Below are 16,538 nucleotides of genomic sequence, written 5' to 3'. Positions count from 1 at the left end.
CACGTCAGTATTTTTCGTTCAGAGTTGACGGAAAAATACCCACAGGGACCGCGTTGTGTGACGGAATTAGGGGGCAGGGACCAAAGTGGATCGATTTTATTTTGAGGAATCGCGTTGTCATTCTAGAAAATGGACAGGGACCAGATTGATACTTCACTCTTCTAAAAAATATGGATATGGTTTTAAAAATTGTTTTATTAAACTGGTTAACCAAAATGTGGTTATGGTTTTTTAACCGATTAACTATATTTTGGTTTTTTTATGAACACCCCTAATTTCTACATACATCAACATATGCGTGTCTAATTCTTGGAGAAGAATTTTATGGTGTGTAAAGAGTTGCAAAGAGATTTCTCAATTAGATCATATATCCATTGGTCAAGGAGTTGACAGCAAATGTTTGTGTCGATGTGGATACGCATAGAATCTTAGTACAATCGAAGAATAAAGTTTTTACTAAAGCGTCTAAAGGTATTTAGATCTGATAAAAGTTTAAGCATAAAATATATTTTTTTAATTATTTTTTTCTTCTGCTGCGTGTTATAAACACATGGTAATCCTTCAGATACGTCATCATCTAACTAATAAAAGGACCAATTTGAATTACGTTTTATCTTTCAAGGACTGATATGACTAAAAAAGTTATTTGAGGACTAATTTGAAAAATAGATGTTCTTTTAGTTATGATGTATAAACAACACGAATACACTGCATATATATAAAATATAAAGTATTTTTTTAGATAAATTACAATTTTCATATTTTATTGGTATTAAAATATAAAATAATTTTTTAACTATTTTTAATATCTTCTTTTAACTAAATAAAAGTATTTAAAATATTTTTTGTTTTAATAAATAATAATATATATTATTTTTAAACTAATTTCATGAATATATGTTAAGAATGATATACAACGATATTTAGGTATGTCCAAGTATGTTAAGAGAAGAATTTTTTATTTTTTATTATTTTTTATTTTTTATTAAGATACAGTTGAACACGGCAGACACACATGTCGATATCCCCTAATTCGACAGGTCAATGACTAATTCGTCGCGGATCTGAACTCCATTTAAGGGTCTGCCGCTGGCCAATGGGTTGCTGCATGCACAAGGTGGGATTCGAACTCCCGACACTTACTTAAACGGACGAGTGAGCTGACCACTCGACCAATCCGAGTTGGTTTGGGTACACCTATTTCATTTCTTTGTCCTATGCCTTAACCCTCGTTTTTTTTTTTTTGTTTTTCTGAAAATTAAAATCCAAGGCTACCCTTATGTTCGGATTTTGGCCCAAAAAATAAAGAGAAAGGGAAAAAAATAGGTTGATAGGGTAAAGCTAAACGGGTTTAGACCCGACCCTACCAAAAGTCCGAATCCCGTGGTTTGAGTTACAGTGGTAGTAAGTGGATGGAAGGAAGAGAGAGAGAGAGAGAAAGTAGAGAGAGAGAAAATGAGAAGAAACAAAGAGTGTGCAAATTCCAAAAAGAAAGAGTAGCCACACGCAATTGGGAACCATCTTTCGCAACCCTCACACCCACCCCCACCCACATCGCCCTCTTCCTCTCTCACATTCACGGTAAGCACTCAGAACCGAAAACTTCAAATTGAAAACAGAAAAACCCTTATTTTTCCCCCAATCACAGATTCCAATCACCGATTGGCGTTTCATCTCGTCACTATTTAGATTATCGACTTCGAATCTCGGTTTCTTAATCACACCATTTCGTTCCACCTTTTTTTTTTATCAGGAATCAATCGGGAGAAGAAATAACGAGAGAAGTTGCGACTGATTTCTCGGTGTGTGTTTTGGGGTTATTGCGTGGAATATGCAACATAGGCTGAAGTTGCAGCAACAACAACAACAAGCCCTAATGCAACAAGCCTTGCTTCAACAACAGCAGATGTACCACCCTGGCATGCTTGCTGCTGCAATGTCTCAGGTTCTCTCACTTTCTTTTTCGGGATTTTATCTTCTTATTTTAATTTTTTTTATAAATATATATGTTTAATTTGTAAGTAATAGATATTTGTATGTTGTTCAACTAGTGTATTCAGTGCTGCGTTTTACTCTTTCTGCTCTGGATTCAATTGCATATGCGTTGGTCTGAAGAATAAAATTAGGGTAAATGGAAAAATAGTGAAGTTACTAATTTAGGGTCTTAATGTTACTACTACCTCTGTGTGACTTGCCTTTTCTTTTTTCAAAAAAATAAAAAATAAAAAATAAATAAAGCTCCACTGCGTTAATTGATCATGGTTTCTATGGTTTTTTATTGAGCTTCTTCTTCCACTTTCACAGCGTTTTAAAATTTATACGAAGAGTCTGCCTTGGTTTTGTTTTTCCCCAATTTCATTTCATTAAGTATATATGATAAGTGCCTTTCTACTTCATTTAGTGGCTATTCAACTATTCGTAAGGTTTCATAGTAAGTAAGGCGGCACATGATGAAAATTGCTGGACAATTGACAATACTACTGCACGAATCTATAAAAATATTTATCAATTATGGATGCCTAAAGCATTCAGAGAATTGTCAACCCCAATAGGTTGAGTACTGAACAATTTTTTTTTATTTTATTTTTTTTACAATTGGTGAAATGGCCTGAATTGTTTTGTGTAACTTATTGGTTGGTTTGTCTTCTTTTTCTCCCTTTGGTTCTATATGGGAGTCTTCATGTAGTTGCTTGGACATTTCCCTTTTCCTTATTTATTCATTCTAGTTTTGAAATTTAGCAGATGGAGCCAGTTCCAGGTGGAAATCTACCCCCTGGGTTTGACACTTCTTCATGCCGTAGTGTGTAAGTGCTGGATTTCTTTCTGCTTTTACGTTTTCAGTGTACCAGAAGTAGTATACAGCTTTTGTATGGTGCCACCTAAATAATCTGAGGCTCTGTCCTTTCAGTTATGTAGGAAATATTCATGTAAATGTCACGGATAAACTTCTTGCAGAAGTTTTTCAGAGTGCTGGTCCTCTGGCTGGGTGCAAGCTCATAAGAAAAGAAAAGGTTTGATTCCGTATTAAACTTGATGTTCTCAGTTGATGATCTTCATTTATAGTTTTCGTCGTCTTCCTCTTTTAACAAGCATCACCTTAAAAACAAAATAGAATTGTGTATTTTCCTATGCTATATTACTAATATGAGTTATGAAAAATGAATATGGATATGGTAAGTGGGGGCTTTAGCTAACTGAAAATGTTTGATGAGACCAACTTTCAATATCAAAAGAGTTTTCTTTCACCAACTTCATTCTTTATAATCCTCCCTTGATGTGATGAATTTTTTTTTTTGGGGGGGGGGGGTGTTAGTACCTTCTCATAGCCATAAAAAATTATGATCACTTGTCTATCATGATGTTTAGGCAGTGAAAATGGGCTTCTCTACTTGGAATAGCCTATGCTGAAAGCTTAGAGCTTGATAGAAAATGCTGCAGCTAAGGTCATAGACTGCGTTAAATCATGTTATGTTATATGTGAATTGCTGTCATCAGTCCTGCTGTGGGAAGCAGAATTAACTTATCCCTTGTATCTGTTCTCTAGTTTCTGGTTTCTGCTGATTAGTGTCACTTTTCTGATTCACATTGGTTTTCCAGTCCTCTTATGGTTTTGTGGACTATCATGATCGAGCATCTGCAGCCCTTGCGATAATGACATTGCATGGAAGGCAACTGTAAGCATCATGTTTTACACTTGGTTATTTTGAATCTCCGATATTTGCATTGGTATGTGAACTGTGTGGAGACTTGCCGTGTATAGCCATTCTTACTGATACACCTATTGTATGGTTGCCAATATACATGTATTGTAATGTCTTAGTGGATGTCATGTTAATTATTCAATTTTGATAAGTTTGTTAGACTTTTCCTTAATGTGCTGCAGCACTTCACTAATTAATTAATTTGTTTTTTAATTTTTTTAATTCCTACCTGCAGATATGGTCAAGCACTTAAGGTGAATTGGGCATATGCCAATAGCAGTAGAGAGGATACTTCAGGTTACTCTTAAGCACACTCCATTTGTATTTCTTTGACTTATGATGATTTTCTTTTGTTCCTTTTTGGGGGTGTTATTTTTCTTTTTTATTTTTAGTTGTTTATTTTTTTTTCATTTTATTTTAAAATCATCAGGGCACTACAATATATTTGTTGGTGATTTGAGTCCAGAGGTTACTGATGCGACTTTATTTGCTTGCTTCTCAGTCTATCCTAGTTGTTCGTGAGTTCCTCATTGCTTTTTTCCCCCCTCTTCATTTCATTTTTTTCGTTCACTAGAGCAAGGTTTATTCTTTGAGATGGACTGATGGTGACTGTACTCTTAGTCATTATTGTTAGTGACAGTTGAAGGCTGATAATTGGTGTGGACAGTTAACTCTTAAACAGGTTACTGTACTGCAAGTTGCAATATACTCTGGCCTTGGAACTTACTTTTCATTCTCTATTGTATTCATTGCAGGGATGCAAGGGTTATGTGGGATCACAAAACTGGGCGCTCAAAAGGATATGGTTTTGTTTCTTTCCGTGATCATCAGGTAATGCTTATTTTGTGTACTCGAATGTGCTAGAGTGATAAACCAAAAAACCCTCCTAAAAGGTTGAAAATAGTTTTTAATTTTTTTAAGGTAAAACCAAGTATACTTTTTCTCCCCTAGCTTTTTGGTTTGGTTTCAAATTTACCCCATATTTTTTTCCCCACAATTTTGTACCAACATTTCAAAACACCTTCAGACCAACCCCCCACCCCAAGTCAACCACCCACCCTCAAACACATCACAAAAGGAAATCCTTTTTTTTTTTGCAGACTTCTATTGCATAGGAGCATATTTTCTATGAAAAAAGCTCTTGATTATGGATAATCTATGTTAGTCAGTGGGGTACAAGCCTTAGGTGAAGATTGATAGGTTGATTTTTAAGCTAGTAGGAAATTCGAGAGTTGAAGAAATTAACAATGGAGAGAAGGTCCTAAGTGTATATTTCTAAGGTATTGAAATTCCCATATGGGTGCTTCTTTTTTTTTCTCTTGGGGTCTCATCTGAGAGGGAGGTGATAATTCTCAATTGATTTTGGCGATGGTGCTGCTAGGCTTGAAAATATTCTTTTTATATTCTTCTGTGATGCTGATGAGAAATATGGGGGACTTTCATAAAGATATTAATACAATCAATTACATGGAGAGCAATATAAAGGTATCTAGTTTCCACCCATGTACCTGTTGATGATTGCTTGAAGAGAAAGGTCATCTATGGCAAGGAGGGTGATGGGAGAGAGAAGGTGGTGGTAATGGTGGTGGAGGTGATAGTAGACGGGTTGGAGGAGAGGAATGAAGGAAGATGATGGGAAAAGAGGGGGGGGGGGGGGGCATCAGATGAATGGAAGGGTGAAATTGAGGATGTTATACAACTTTAGATAGAAAATTGGAACAAAGAACGTTCTAGGAAAATTTGATACCAGAACCCATCATTAAGGACAAAAGTATAATCTATCCTATAGTCTTTTTTAGCACATGGTCTCTTTCCTTCCTTAAGTTGTATTATGATTATACTCACAATGATAGACATGGTGATGGCTATCATTCAAGTGTTTTCCAACTTAGACTAGATCAGAATACTTAATGTCGCTTGGAGCATAAAACCACTTTACATAAGCTGTACTATATTACATTGTTTTCTGCTTCTTTATTTATGGATGTATAAAGATCAATTTGAAGTTCTGAACTGGAATGGCATTTTCCAAGTTAAACTCTGCAAAGTTAGTTTGGTTTAATGTAGCTATGTTAGTTTTGTATTTAATTATGTCTCTATGCAATGTATATGCAGGATGCACAAAGTGCTATAAATGATATGACAGGTTAGTGATTTAATCATCTGTTCCTTTTTAGTTTTTTTTTTTTAAATTATTTTTGAATCTCATGCCATTTACTTTTGTTTCTACCAACTTGTGCTATTTCCTGCTTCTTATAGGTAAATGGCTGGGAAATAGGCAGATACGATGCAATTGGGCAACTAAGGGTGCCAGTACTAGCTCCAATGAAGAGAAGAGCACTGACAACCAAAATGCTGTTGTTCTTACAAATGGGTCTTCAGGTATTGTGTACCTTGCTAAAAATGAGTGATTGATTCTATTTGCATAACTGTGAAAATGTATAATAGACCACAGCTACTCTGGTAACATGCATACTTTGGTAGTATACGCTGGTTACATCCAAAGCTTGTCTTGTAGGGAAATGTTCCTAAAATTCTAATTGCTAGTTTTTTCTTAGATCAGATTTGATACATGCTTGGTTTATATATATGGGCTTTTGATATTTTCTGCTTGCACTCTATCTATGTTTTTAGATGAAGTGGATAAGAGATATCTAGCAGACACAAATAGTAAAGTTAATTTTGTTTAAGCTAGAGTTTCGTAAGCCTTTTTGTTTACTTTTTTGGTACATTAATATTATTTGGCAACATGTATTATCCTTACATATTCAGAATGCTGTTTCTGGATCAGTTTATGTATGGAAATTAAATTATTACAATAATTGATTCTACTTTGGGGTTTGGATTTTGGACCATACTTGTGCTCTATTACTTTATTTGCTTGTGTTTCATTTGCACATTTGGGATCTTCAGCAGGATTGTTGACGTACTCTTTTTTTTTAACCCCGGGTATTCTACAGATGGAGGTCAAGATAACAGCAATGAGGATGCCCCTGAAAACAATCCTGCATACACCACTGTTTATGTTGGCAACCTTCCCCATGATGTATGTATAGTAATTGAAGAATGAAATGCTATCATTATGTTTCCACATACATTTGTGCATAACTTAAAAATTTCATTCCTTTGTTCAAGAAATATTGAAAAGCATGTAATTATATGGTTTGGTTTGTGCGAATCGTCTAAGTATAATCTTTGATGAGTTTTTACAGCATGCATATTTTTGAATGATATGTATGTAAAAACCCTTGTATTTTCTGTTTTCTGTATCATGATCCAGTAATCAGTTTGACATTTGATAAAACCAATATACCAAAAGAATTTGATAGTGTTTGCAATAGTATTTTGCTCCAATCTTTCCAACTGCACAAGTGCCTTGCTGCATGTGATTAGTGATATAGACATGCCTAGGTCTGCAAAATTATGACTGACTTGACCTTGAACTAGTGTAGTTAAAAGTCAAGTTTGTTCTTGGTCTTGAACTTGACTGATAGCGTAGACTAGTCTAACAACATGTTTGGTTTTTCTGTTTGGAACCTTCCCAAACTCGTGCAATGTCTCTGCAATTTGAAGTCATGGTTGAGATTTGAGTTAATTGTAATATTTGCATCTACTTATCGATGAATACAATAACAATAAGAAAACCTTGTACTGTGTTCTAGATAAATCATATTTATAATTATCAATGAATATCTCTGTCAAGACTGGCAGTAATGGTCTGAATGTTGGTCTGTCTTGCAAAGTTGCAATTTCTTGAGCACTTTGAATTGTTCTGTCCACATATTTCTTGATAACTGATTCACCATATCTCTACAAATGTGGTATTTTGTTACAGGTAACACAAGCTGAACTCCACTGTCAATTTCATGCACTGGGGGCTGGAGTTATTGAGGAGGTTCGAGTTCAGAGGGATAAAGGTTTTGGATTTGTCAGATACAACACTCATGAGGAAGCAGCATTGGCCATTCAGATGGCTAATGGAAGAATAGTTCGTGGGAAGTCTATGAAGGTGAGAAATATGCCACTTGCTGCTTATCTATCTATTTAGGTTCTTAAGTGAGTGAGGATGCCATCCTTCTTTCTTATTTGCCAGTAGATGATGATGTTTCTTACATGTTTAGACATTAGACCCATACATGCACCCATGCGTGCCAATGACCTGACCTCATCCGTAAAAGAGACGTCACATATAGGAGGGTTTGGGATTTTGATTCAGATGACAAGTCTATACATATAGCATTCATGTCAATATGTCATGGAATGATAGGACTCATTTTATTATTTTGTTTGAATTGAAAATGAAAATGAATGAGTTTAATGAAATTCCATGGTTGCGAAGCACACCAAAATTCGGCATGTTTCCGCGTTTGTGTGAATAAAATGTAATTTCATTGGTTTGTGCAGTGTTCATGGGGCAGCAAGCCAACTCCTCCTGGAACAGCTTCAAATCCTCTGCCTCCTCCTGCTCAACCATATCAAATACTTCCTACTGCAGGGATGAACCAAGGCTATTCTCCTGCTGAGTTGTTGGCGTATCAACGCCAGCTGGCCTTGAGTCAAGCTGCTGTATCCGGCCTTTCAGGTCAAGCTCTTCTGCAGATGTCTGGACAACATGGCCTAGCTCCTGCATCAATGGGTATAAACTCCGGGGGATCCCAAGCCATGTATGACGGATATGCTGGTAATTCATCAAGACAGCAGCTCATGTACTATCGCTAAACATGCCGGTGCACATCAGAGTGTCCTTGTTGCATCTCATTTCTCTTGCTTCTCCACATCATGTCATTTTCCAAACTCGGCTTTTTCTTTTTAAATTGAGGTATTGTGGTTTGATATTTACTTTGAATTTTATCTCTTGTTGTAATTTGTATTGTTTGATCTTAAGTGGGTTTTATGACTAAGATAAAGGGAGATATCTATATGGGTTTTGCTAGAAAGGGTATTGAGTTTTTATGTTTGGGTAGTTTTCTTTAATGGTATTGTATATTATGACTATTAACTAAATTTTATGTTGATAATTTTATGCTTCTTATTTTCCTTTTTGTTGCCGCAAAAGGCGGAATATGTGCTCCTTCATGGATCAAATAATGGGGAATGCTGCGGTAGTAATTTGTATCAGCCAGAATACCCATTAGGAATTTAGGATACGCAAGCTTTCATTATTATGATGCATCACTTTAGATGTCTCTCATAACAGAACAATTTATGACAAGGATCACGGTTATTTTTTTCTACTCGCGATTTTAATTAATATCGTGAACAAAATAGTTGTAGCTTTTGGATATGGTTGCTTGTACATTTAGTCAAATTAATCGTTAAAAGATTACTTGTTCTTTAAGTTTGTTTTTGAAAGATTTTATTAATCAAATTGACTTTTTAAAGATTTATAAATTAATTATTTTTGTTTTTCAAAAATTTATAAATTAATTATTTGTCTTTTAGTTATTTGTTAACTTACATTATATATGACATTTAACATATTTAATTAGATGATAAACAAATATATTTATAAAGATTTATTATTTTAGTTTTGTTAAGTTATATTAAGATTATGGTTTATATATTTGAAAAATCTTCATAAATATAGTTAATTAGACATGTTATGTGTCATGTATGCTATCAATTAATATTTTATATCATTAATTATTGACGAAAACTATTAATTGAGTAGCGGAATAACAAAAATGATTAATTTATAATTTTTAAAGAATTAATTTAAATGATAAAAATTTTCAAAGAGAATTACCCTTTTGTTAAACTAATTTGACTATTAATCTTATTTTTTATTGGAAAAATGCAACACCATTAAAATTTAACCGTTAAGGATTATGTGTTATAATATATAATTTTGTAATATTTGTAGAATAATTAATAAAATAATTAATAATATTATATTATTTTTAAATTTTTATTCTGTCCAACTCTTGTTTATAACTGTGTTTAATAGAAGTGTTTTTGTAGATATGTTTAATAAAAATATTTTTTTTATGATTGTGTCTAATAGAAATGTCTTTATAAATATATTTTCTGGATGTATCTCTTTATACATATATTTAAAATATAATAATTAATTATTATTGGCAATAAATTAGAATATATTGGTACCCTATATATTTTTTTTTCGATAACTATGATTGGAACTACAAGTACATTAGTTGACCACTAGATTAGTAATATATATTATATAATATAATTTCAAAGTTTTAAAATTTTTTGGGGTCATGGTGTACACTTGCCCGTTGCCCCCCTTAAAACCCGCTCTGTTCATAGATGCAACACCCTTGCAGACTGACCCATAATTTTTTCTCCGCACCACCCTTCTCTCACTAGTGACACTTCGATTGTTCTCGTTGCAGATCCTTTGGTTGCTGAAAAAGCTATAAGAGATTAGGAGAGAATGAGTTTTGATTTTTGAAGATACTCGAGGTGGTTTAAGAAATTGTGAGGGAGTGGAATAGAACTATATAACCGCGCATCTCTTTGAAAATGGGATGGACAAAATGACCTTTTTGGCGGAAAAGTATAGATACAAATGTTTAATTGGTAGTCGTCAAAATTACTTTTAGTCGGCAAAATAATAATAAAGAAGTTTTATAATTACATTTATTTTTTTGAATAATTATTTATGCTATTAATGTAAAAGATAGTTATTTTTATTTATGTTATGATGTGTAATTAGATGCATGTATAATACTCATAAAATAACAATATATTAAAATTAAATTCAAATAATAAAGCCATAAAATTTAAGGTAAACTAACGTTTTACTTTGGTTCAGTTAACCTTGCCATGGAAACATGAGTCTCTTACACATACCCCAAATTGGTTTTAAAAAAAGTCTTGAATATTCTTAAGACATCTTTGTTAACAAATAATAATAATAATAATAAATACATAAATAAATAAATTCTTAATTTTTTAATTTAAAAATACATAAATTTTTAACTAATTAAAAATATAAAAATATTTCTGATTTTTTAAAATACAAAATATTTAAATTTGATTATTTAAAATATATTAAAAACAAATTAATTCTTTAAAAAATTTAAATATTTTATATTTTAAAAATTAAAAAATATTTTTATATTTTTAATTAATAAAAAATTTATTTATTCTCGAAATAAAAAAGAATCCCGATAGAAAGTCAATGAGATATTTGTACAATGTGTACAATGGGCCGCTTATTTGACCAAATATGAGTTAAAAATGAAAATTATCCACAAAATAATGAATTTAAAAACTCTTATTCAATTATTTCACATCAAATTTCAAATTTTAAATTTTTAAAAAATACAGTTAGTTATTTCAAAAAAATAACCATCTGAAATCCTCCAATACTCTCTTCTTTTTCAACTGGCGGCTACTCCACCTTCGTTAATAATCATCCCATTTCACCGTCGCTACTTAGCTTGCTACATGCCACTCACCCTTAATAAAAATAACCATTCACTTAAGGATAAAAATAATCATCCGCATACCTAATGAATTGAACATCTAACATATTTTAATTATATATAAATAAACCCAATCTAATTAAAATAATCATCTACATAAAAATAAAATAACCATCCGCATACCTACTAAAATTATCATCCTAAATTGACCATTAAAAATTAAAATAGAAGAAGAAGATGAATAAATAGAAGAAACTATTATTGTGGTGAAACATAATTTTAAAGGACTAGTCATGATAAAAGCGGCACTGTTGTGAAGCATAGGGCTCAAATCATGAAACAAGCTAATCATGCTTGGATCCGAAAAAGAAGAAGAGCATGGTGGTATCCTCGGTGAGAAGAGACTTGAAGGAACGGGAAAAAGAGAAGCCGGTTTGGAAGAGAGGCACGAAAATAGCGGTAGCAACGTTAGGCTGAGCGTCGGAAGGCGTGACGCATTGGGTTGACTGGCGGAGGTGAGGACGGTGCCTGTAGGAGGATGCGACGGTCTCGGTATGGCCGGCGAAAAATTTAGTGACGCGAGGTGAGAATCGAAAAAAATGACGGTAAATTTTGGATGTGTATTAAAAGTTACGGTAAGATTAAAAATAATCGTATATAGTGTGAATGGATTTAAATACTAATTTTAATTTTTAAATTTTAAAATTTAAAATTAAATAATTAATTAATGATCTAATTTTTTATTTTAATTTTACTTTTTTTTTAATTTATTCTACACATTATACACAATTAATATTAGTTCCAATAGAGTCACAAAAAAAAATATTAGTTCCAATAAATCATCAATTTCTCGTTTACTCTAATAATAAGGTAGAAGCTCATGTATGGTAGAAGGCGAAGGAAGGGTGATGCTTACACGCGCGCTTGCTTTGCGTGTGACTTAACTCGCAATCATTCTCCATCTGCTTCTCAAGCAACACACAGCAGAGCCGAATTCACAGATCCCCCAATCCGTCAACGCCAAAATCCTTCGGTTTTTTATGAAACTTGAAACCAACCCTAACCCAATCCCATATACTTAGGTCACAACACAATTGCATAATCCCCTTTCTCGATCCAATTTTCACATATCATATTATATTATCCTTCTAATGTGATCGTTTCAGCTTCCTCTCTCTCAGATCCAACTTCTCCCTTTTCAGTTTCCTTCTTTTCTTAATCCGTTTCCTGTGGCAAACTAATTAACAGGTGTTTTATTTATTTATTTATTTATTTTGTTGATTGATTAGTTAAATTAATTAGTTTGGTTCTGTATCTATTTATTTATTTATTTTTCGTTGTTGTTGTTGTTGTTGCAGGGGTTTAATTTAGTTGTTTTATTGGGTACTGAGTTTGGATTGATGTACAATGCAGAGAACTCGTAAAGCTCTTCTGTTGGAAAGAAGAGCTTTTGGTTTAGAAAAGCCTAATAAGAATAACACAGATGGGAGCAAACAACAACAGTTGTATAAAGTTTCAATCTCATTGGTATTTGTTCTCTGGGGCTTAATCTTACTCTTCAGCTTGTGGATTAGTGGCGGCCATGGTTACTCCGGTATCTATCTATCTGTGTTTTGCTCTGTGCTTGCCCCATTTTGCATTTGATGTGAATCACTGTACATTGTATTGTAGGATGGAAATGTTGGTTTTGGTTTAGATGGCAATGTGACATTTTTGGTATTCCTCGTGATTGAACTGAAAAGAAGTTGCTAGCAGGAGGGTGGGAATTATATAAGGGGATGGGGGATATCTTGGAATAGGAAGGAACCAGGTTTATGACTTAGGAGAGTGTTGAGTCTCTCAAATACTCAACAATAGGAGAAATTTGGCCTCTCGAAGTGCGAACACATTGTACTGCTTCTTGCAATTTCAGTGTTACAATTTCATTGTTATAAATTCAGAGAGCATTTTCTTGTGCAATTATCCCTTATGAATATCAGGTTTGTTACAAAACGTTCTCGTTGTTCTTTATTAACAAGCATGGGAAAATTACCTGTTGAGAGCCAATTTCTCCATTTTGGAGTGAAATACCTTTTACTGGTATCATCCTGTGTCAACAACAAGCCTGTAAGACACCTAACCATAAAAGGTTCAATTTATAGTAGTTACTCTTTACTGGCCACCAAAGCAGCTTCCAAGATTTCTTCCTGCAATAAAAGCACTGTGATTCTGAGATACTGCCCCTCAACTGTTTTAAGTGTTTAGCCAATTTTTTCTGTTTCAGGATAAAGAATCTGATCAAATGTTGACTTTAGTTTATTAGTATATGTTATTAACTGCATTTTGGGTGTAAAAAAAAATATAATGTTTATATACCCTGTTCATCATTCATTCTCATGCATCCCTTTATTTTTTTTTCTTTTTTCCTTCCCTTTCTCTTATAGGCTATGATAACTATGTTGACATGAAATTCTGATAAATTTATTAATGGTATTGATTTTGAAGAACATCCACTTGGTGTATCAAACTGGAATGAAGATAAGCATGGACAGTGTAAAATATCTCATTCTGCTTTTGATTTTTTTATCAAAGCAAATGATGCTTACATTTCTTCTGAGGCTATACATGGTGTTGAGTCACTCCCCAATGAAGAGAGCCGAGATTTTGCTGTAACTGATCCTATTAACAAGGAAACTTCTCATTCTCCTGCTAGAGAGGAACCTGTATTGGAGAGTCATCAATCTGCTGCCAAACTTGAAGAAAATTTAACTTGGGATGTGCCTCTTGGTCTCGATGAATTCAAAAGCAGAGCAATTAGTTCAAAAACCAAATCTGGCGGTAGTCCATCTGTAAGTGTAATACATAGAGTGGAGCCTGGTGGTGCTGAATACAATTATGCTTCAGCAGCTAAGGGTGCAAAAGTGTTAGCTTCTAACAAAGAAGCCAAAGGTGCCTCTAATATCTTAAGCCGAGACAAAGATAAATATCTTCGAAATCCATGTTCTGCTGAAGAGAAATTTGTCGTTATTGAACTCTCAGAAGAAACCTTAGTAGATACAATAGAGATAGCTAATTTTGAGCACCATTCTTCCAATTTAAAAGCTTTTGAACTGCATGGAAGTTTGGTCTATCCAACGGATGATTGGGTTTTCCTTGGGAATTTCACAGCCTCAAATGTGAAGCATGCTCAAACGTTTGTTCTTCAGGAACCAAAATGGGTGAGATATCTAAAATTGAATCTTCAAAGCCACTATGGTTCAGAATTTTACTGCACACTGAGTGTGGTTGAAGTTTATGGTGTGGATGCTGTTGAGAGGATGCTGGAGGATTTGATATATACTCAAGATAATTTATTTGCATCTGGAGAGGGTAATGGTGACAAGAAGACAGTATCACTTCATCCTAACCCTGCTGAGAGTGAAAATATACAACAGAATGCTTCCGAGGGGATCTACTCTGACCCTGCTTCAGATATCTCTTCTGCAAGTCATGGAACTGTAAATAGTAATGTTCCTGATCCGGTTGACGAAATCCGTCAGCAAGTTGGCAGGATGCCTGGGGATACTGTTCTCAAGATTTTAATGCAGAAAGTTCGTTCTCTAGACTTAAATTTATCTGTCCTGGAGCGGTATTTGAAAGATTTGAATTCTAGATATATCAATATTTTTAAAGATTACAGAAAAGAAATAGAAGAAAAAGATATACTTCTACAGAAGTTCAAAGAAGACGTTAGGGAACTCCTTGAACAGCAGGATATTTTGGTATGTTAATTTCTATCTGGATTTTGTTGCCAACATCTGCATTTGGTTATGTAAGGTCATTGTTCAACGTAACTCGTATTGAAATTTAACTTCCTCGCCCTTGCAGATCAAAGAGGCTAGTTATCTAAATACCTGGAAGTCCCATATTTCCATACAGATGGATCATCTTCTCAAGGACAATGCTGCTTTGAGGTAAGATCTTTTCTTTATGTGCTTTTTCTTAGTTAGCTCACTATAAGATGCTAGCTCAGATTTCATAATTGGCGTACTTGAGAAATCATCAAAAGTAGTTTCCGTGAATCTCCCTGCCTTGGTCTTTGTATTAGGTTTCTAGGAACCAGATCGGACTTGTCACTTTGGCCAGAAAATTAGTGAACAAGCCGCGGTCACCTAAACCTAAGCACAACCAGCCAGTTATGGCGCAAAAATGTGAAATTTTTAGTAATAACATGGCAGCTTCAGTTACATACTGCAATTTTATTACCAAATCATTCAGTATTTCAGCCTTACAATAATTGAACAATGTTCAAACCTACCATTTGTACAAAGTAGATTGAACCAACTATTCCCTTGTTTTAATAAGCCTTTAAGGGGAGCAAATAGTTATTTTATCTATAATCTACAACAAATTAAAAGAAAGTTCTTCCAAAGTGCTAAAATAATTTGGGTGTGAAATTACAGTTTTTGATAAAAGTAAAACATTTTAAGCATTTATTAAATGCACCACTACGTTGTAGATAAAAAAAAATTTGAAATCATTTTCGTTCTATTTATTTGTTCTTCTTAAATATTTTCAAAATAAATTATTTATCGTTATTATTATGTTTAAATTTTGAGTATTATGCAATATAGTTTTTAGGACGTGTGTATTAAACTGTGATTCAGTTCTTTTAGATTTTTAATTTTTAGTTTATTTTTAACAATTTTCAGATCTGAGGTTGAAAAGGTCAGGGAGAAGCAGGCTTCTTTAGAGAACAAGGGTGTAGTGGTCTTTTTCATTTGTTGTATATTTGCAATGGTAGCTATATTACGGCTAGCTCTGGATATGACTGCAAGTGTCTATAGAGTACTAAGTGTTAATAGAACACTTCATTCCATGAAATTTTGTAATGGTAGGTATCCCTGGTATCTCTTATTGTTTAGTTGTAGTGTTATTATTTTCATATTAACTTTGTGATATCTCATTTTTGAAAATATATTATTTTTGTGTTAGATGGTTAGCGAAAAGGCTGCTTCTATGTTATTAGACTATGGTTTGCTTTCAATTTGATTGGATACAGTTATCATTAAGGTTATAAATAATTGGCTAATAGATTAAAATAAGCATAAAGTTACGATCGAGTTGTATAGGGGTCGGGGAATTAAACAATTGGATTGTTTGAATTAATTAAATAGAGAATATTTAATTTCAAAATAAATTATAGAATCTTCAAAAATCAAGATTTAAATGTGGTGGATATTATTAACAAATCATTTACAAGTTACGATGAGTGGATTGGTGGTGAATCCTGTAATTGATGATGACAATATTTGAAATGGCTATAAATTGTTATTGTAGTGTTATGAGTTTTTTTTTTTTTCTTTGTTCCACTTTGTTGTGTTGAATTTTTTTACTTTAAAAAAATATTTAATTTCAAATTGTTTACTATTTGCACATGTTTTGCTAATGACCTTATTTTTGCGAAGGCCACCTAAGAAACAAA

At 33.3% G+C, this 16,538-nt stretch overlaps 2 protein-coding genes across 3 annotated transcripts; both read left to right on the top strand.

The window, feature by feature from the left end:
• The first annotated feature begins 1,395 nt into the window (after positions 1 to 1,395).
• LOC112707759 (oligouridylate-binding protein 1) lies at positions 1,396 to 8,733 on the top strand. 2 transcript variants are annotated; one of them, XM_025759698.3, is made up of 13 exons: positions 1,396 to 1,581; positions 1,754 to 1,945; positions 2,743 to 2,804; positions 2,909 to 3,011; positions 3,598 to 3,674; positions 3,937 to 3,998; positions 4,132 to 4,219; positions 4,457 to 4,532; positions 5,817 to 5,847; positions 5,961 to 6,083; positions 6,662 to 6,747; positions 7,537 to 7,710; positions 8,106 to 8,733. In XM_025759698.3, the coding sequence occupies exons 2-13, from the start codon at positions 1,832 to 1,834 to the stop codon at positions 8,418 to 8,420; spliced, it is 1,311 nt and encodes a 436-aa protein (XP_025615483.1). In that variant the 5' UTR covers positions 1,396 to 1,581; positions 1,754 to 1,831; the 3' UTR covers positions 8,421 to 8,733. The 2 variants fall into 2 exon arrangements, with proteins under 2 accessions (XP_025615483.1, XP_025615482.1); XM_025759697.3 differs by having other exon boundaries at positions 2,740 to 2,804.
• Positions 8,734 to 11,901: 3,168 nt separating this feature from the next.
• On the top strand, positions 11,902 to 16,047 carry LOC112707758 (SUN domain-containing protein 3). Its single transcript, XM_025759696.3, has 5 exons — positions 11,902 to 12,343; positions 12,454 to 12,689; positions 13,580 to 14,835; positions 14,942 to 15,027; positions 15,766 to 16,047. Exons 2-5 carry the CDS (start codon positions 12,503 to 12,505, stop codon positions 16,010 to 16,012), a joined length of 1,776 nt encoding a protein of 591 aa, XP_025615481.1. The 5' UTR covers positions 11,902 to 12,343; positions 12,454 to 12,502; the 3' UTR covers positions 16,013 to 16,047.
• Positions 16,048 to 16,538: the final 491 nt, after the last annotated feature.

Source organism: Arachis hypogaea, chromosome 8, assembly GCF_003086295.3.
Source record: "Arachis hypogaea cultivar Tifrunner chromosome 8, arahy.Tifrunner.gnm2.J5K5, whole genome shotgun sequence".
NCBI lineage: Eukaryota > Viridiplantae > Streptophyta > Magnoliopsida > Fabales > Fabaceae > Arachis > Arachis hypogaea.
This window is presented reverse-complemented; position numbering and strand designations above follow the sequence as displayed.